Below are 4,178 nucleotides of genomic sequence, written 5' to 3' on the forward strand. Positions count from 1 at the left end.
ATATCCATATATGGGCATAAAAGGGACAAGGACTTACAGTTAAGAGATCTCCATATATGGGCATAAAGGGACAAGGACTGTTACAGTAGATATAGAGATGTCCATATATGGGCATAAATGAACAAGGACTGACAAACACTGAGATCTCCATATAACCTATGGGAATATAAGGGACGAGGACTGTCAGCTTGTAGACCTATTTTCTAAATATTGTTGTACATTAAAAACTTGAAATGGGTCGTTCTGCATAGTACTTGGGATTTGTTGATGTAAATGTTCACATAGAGTGTAATAATTGGTAAAACAAACTTTTGGCCTATTTGTGGAGATAAGCGACCAACGGTCGCTTATCTCCCGATTAGGGAGTCTTACTGGTATACAGTATGTGCATAAAAGGGATTCTGGGAAAATCCATATATGGATGTGTCACGGTGATGTCACCTGTGATATCACCTGTGATGTCACAAGGCTGTGATGCCTTGGAGAGTTTGTGGGTATAAATAGAAGTGCTCTAGACTTGACTCAGTGAACTCAAGTTCAGTGTTTTTTTAGCAGTTAACAGTTGAAGCAAAGTTGCTTGTTTCCAGGATCTTTACCAAAAGCTTTGCTTTGGTAACTATGAAGTTAGCCCTACTCTGTGCACTACTGGTGTCCAGCACACTGCTGGTGGCCAGCAGTTGGTCATCCCCGAATTCGATCCCAGAGGAAGAGGGCGTCCTGGTGCTGAAGAAGAGTAACTTCGACGAGGCGCTGAAAGCCCATCCCAACCTGCTGGTGGCGTTCTATGCCCCGTGGTGCGCCCCCTGCAAGGAGCTGGCCCCTGAGTATGCCAAGGCAGCTGGCATGCTGAAGGCAGTGGGCTCAGATATGCGCCTGGGTAAGGTAGACGTCACAGTGGAGAAGGAGCTCCGCTGTAAGATCCGATCCGATGTCCCGATGATCCCGACCATCGTGTTCTTCAAGGGAGGAGACAAGGAGTCACGCAGCGAGTACCTTGAGTACCGTGGTGGTAGGCAGGCTTATGACATTGTGAAGTGGCTTAAGAAACGCACAAGCCCTGTTGACATCCTGGCCGACGTCGCGCAGGCAGAGTTTATGGTCGCAAATGAGGTGGCGGTAATTGGCTTCTTCAAGGATGCCGAATCTGAGGACGCTAAGGTCTTCGTTAAAGCAGCAGAAGGCGTAGATGACATCCCATTTGGGATTACCTCTGATGACGAAGTGTACTCAAAGTTTGAGGTGTCCAAGGACGGTGTTGTCCTCTTCAAGAAGTTTGATGAAGGTCATAACACCTTTGACGGAGAGCTTACCGAAGCCAACCTCCTAGACTTCATTAAGGCCAACCAGCGTCCTCTGGTCACTGAGTTCTCAAGGCAGACTGTCCCTAGGATCTTCCATGGAGGAGTCAAGTCCCACGCCTTCATGTTCATGTCAAAGGCTGCTACTGACTTTCAGGACAAAATGGACCAATTCAAGAAGGCAGCAGAAGGCTTCAAGGGCAAGATGCTGTTTGTCTTCATGGACACTGACGTGAATGACAAAATGATGAAGACCTTTGGCCTGAAGAAGGAGGAATGCCCCACCATCCTTGTCTTCGCGCTGGAAGAGGAGAAGATAGCATACAAGATGCCCGAAAATGTGGCCATCACCACTGAAAACATTATCAAATTCTGCACACTACTCACCGAGGGAACACTCAAGGACCACCTCAAGAGCGAGGACATCCCCAAAGACTGGGACAAAAACCCTGTCAAGGTCCTGGTGGGCAAGAACTTCGAAGAAGTCATCTTCGACCCCACCAAGAATGTCTTTGTGGATTTCTATGTACCCTGGTGTGGACACTGCACACAACTGGAACCTGTCTGGAACAAACTGGGAGAGCAATACAAGGACAGTGAGGATATCATAGTGGCCAAGATCGACATGACAGCCAATGAACTGCAGTCGATTGAGGTTCACTGCTTCCCCATGCTTAAATTCTTCCCTGCGGGAGATGACCGCAAGGTCATCGACTACTACGGAGAAAGAACCCTTGAGGGCTTCACCAGATTCTTGGAGAGTGGTGGCGAGGAGGGTGGCGTACTGGCTGAAGAGAACGAACATGACGACTTATAAGGAGGGCGGGAAAACAAAGGTCAAGGCGTGCCCACCCTCAGGCACTCTTAACCTGGTCACCGACACCTCCTTCATGTCTCTGTGGACCTCCACCAGTACTTTAGCAACCTTCCGCAGAAGATATACAGTATGTGGACCATAATAGATCAAAAGAAGACCCTTGGTTGGGAAAGTGGTAAAGTAGCTGCTCACTACCGTGGAGGTTGTGGGTTCACATCCTCTGTGGTGCAAAATTACAAATTCATGTTGGGTCTAAAAAAGGCAGGGTCTAATAATGTCATTGATCTTGGACAAGCATATTATGTCAATCAATCATTGATTTGTATCTATAACTCAATTTTGGTCCACTACCATTGATTTAACTAACTGTTAAATACTGTACATAAAAAAAAAGAAAAGAAAAAAGCTTACATAGAATATATAAATGTGTGGGACAAAAAGAAGGCAGGGTCCAATAAAGGCATTGGTCGCATAAGTATCTCTGACTTAATTTTGATGATGATCAGTCATCAGTCTAGAGTACCAAATTTGGATTCACATCCTGAAAAAGTTGAGAACCACTGGTTTAATGGATGAAATTATAGTTACACCATTAAACCAACAATGGGATTTTTCATGAAGTAAAAGCGTGCAATTAAAATGTATCGTTTGTAAACTTTGGCAAAAGTTTCATCCATAATTAGAAATGTACCTTTTAACAAATTATGAATGTAGGCCTACTTTAGCTGCAATTTCAGTCATTTAAATTATCTTACAATAAATGCGAAAGTCTCTGCATTAAATTATTTGATATACTACATTTAATAACTACCCTTTTGTTCCCGAGTAGGCTGGCACCTGGCTATACGCTTGGCCGCCCGAAGGGCAGATATCTCCATATATGGGCATAAAAGGGACACAGACAAACAGATACAGAGATCTCCATATATGGGCATAACATGGGCGCAGAAAGACAGATATCTCCATGTATGGGCATAAATGGACACAGGCAAACAGATCATCAAAACGGATCCTATGACAACAGGTATAATGGGGTTTGCATTAAAGGGCGGGGCATTCATTCCCTATTTACATTGTTCCCGACTTGGCCAGGTCGCCCTTTGGGCGGGCGAGCTTCTAGTTTTCTTAATGGGCTTAATTATGACAGCAACCCCCCCCCCCCCCCTCTCATGATGGCCCTCTGCCAATGAGCCTGTGCAGTGTGCATGTGCCTGCCCACGCCCTTCTTGCTATTTAGCCTCTTGAGCCCCAGGGCAATAGGTTTCGACCTCTGAACAGCTGTCAATAAATGTCAATAAATCTAATAGGATTTATTGACATTGTATTTTTCATCCATACATTACTCATACTAGAAGCTCAGGGGCCGGCCTATTCGTGAACGATGTAAATAGGGAATGAATGCACCGCCCTTTAATGCAACCCCATTATACCTGTTGTCATAGGGCCTGTTTTGACCATCTGTTTGCCTGTGTCCATTTATGCCCATATATGGAGATATCTGTATCCATCTGTCTGCATCCATTTTATATCCATATATGGAGATCTCTGTATCTGTCTGTTGGGCGGCCGAGCGTCTAGTCGGGCACCGGCCTACTCAGGAACGATGTAAATAGGGAATGAATGCCCCACCCTTTAATGCAAAACCCATAATACCGTTTTGACCATCTGTTTGCCTGTGTCCATTTATGCCCATGTATGGAGATATGGGGCTTTTAAGCCGTGACATCATTTTGTAGGCAGAGGAGAATCTGCCCCCAGAGCATTTTCTGTCCCTCGCTATTTAAAAAAAACAACGACTAAAAAATAACGACTAAAGTATAATTCTAACACTTTCCTTTCAACAACAAAGAGAAGAAAAATGTGTAAATAGTAAAAATAGTAAAAAGATTCACGGAAACTGGGGGCAGAAATTCCCCTCTGCCTACAAAATGATGTCATACTTAACACAAACAGCCCCATCAGACATCAGCTCCGCATACTATTTGCACAGGATTGATGTCAGAATGAGTCTGCAGAAGTGATGTCACAACGCGCTTGCCGAATCTGAAGCCAGTGGGATGAAC

General features: G+C 44.8%; 1 protein-coding gene across 1 annotated transcript; it reads left to right on the forward strand.

Annotated features, from left to right (window-relative positions):
* Positions 1-618: 618 nt before the first annotated feature.
* On the forward strand, positions 619-2,115 carry LOC308302375 (protein disulfide-isomerase-like; the record flags this gene model as incomplete). The annotated part of the gene is made up of 1 exon (XM_080746630.1): positions 619-2,115. The coding sequence occupies one exon, from the start codon at positions 619-621 to the stop codon at positions 2,113-2,115; it is 1,497 nt and encodes a 498-aa protein (XP_080602756.1).
* Between the last annotated feature and the right edge of the window lie 2,063 nt (positions 2,116-4,178).

Source organism: Nannobrachium achirus (genome assembly GCF_963921795.1).
Source record: "Nannobrachium achirus genome assembly, chromosome: 17".
Classification (NCBI taxonomy): domain Eukaryota; kingdom Metazoa; phylum Chordata; class Actinopteri; order Myctophiformes; family Myctophidae; genus Nannobrachium; species Nannobrachium achirus.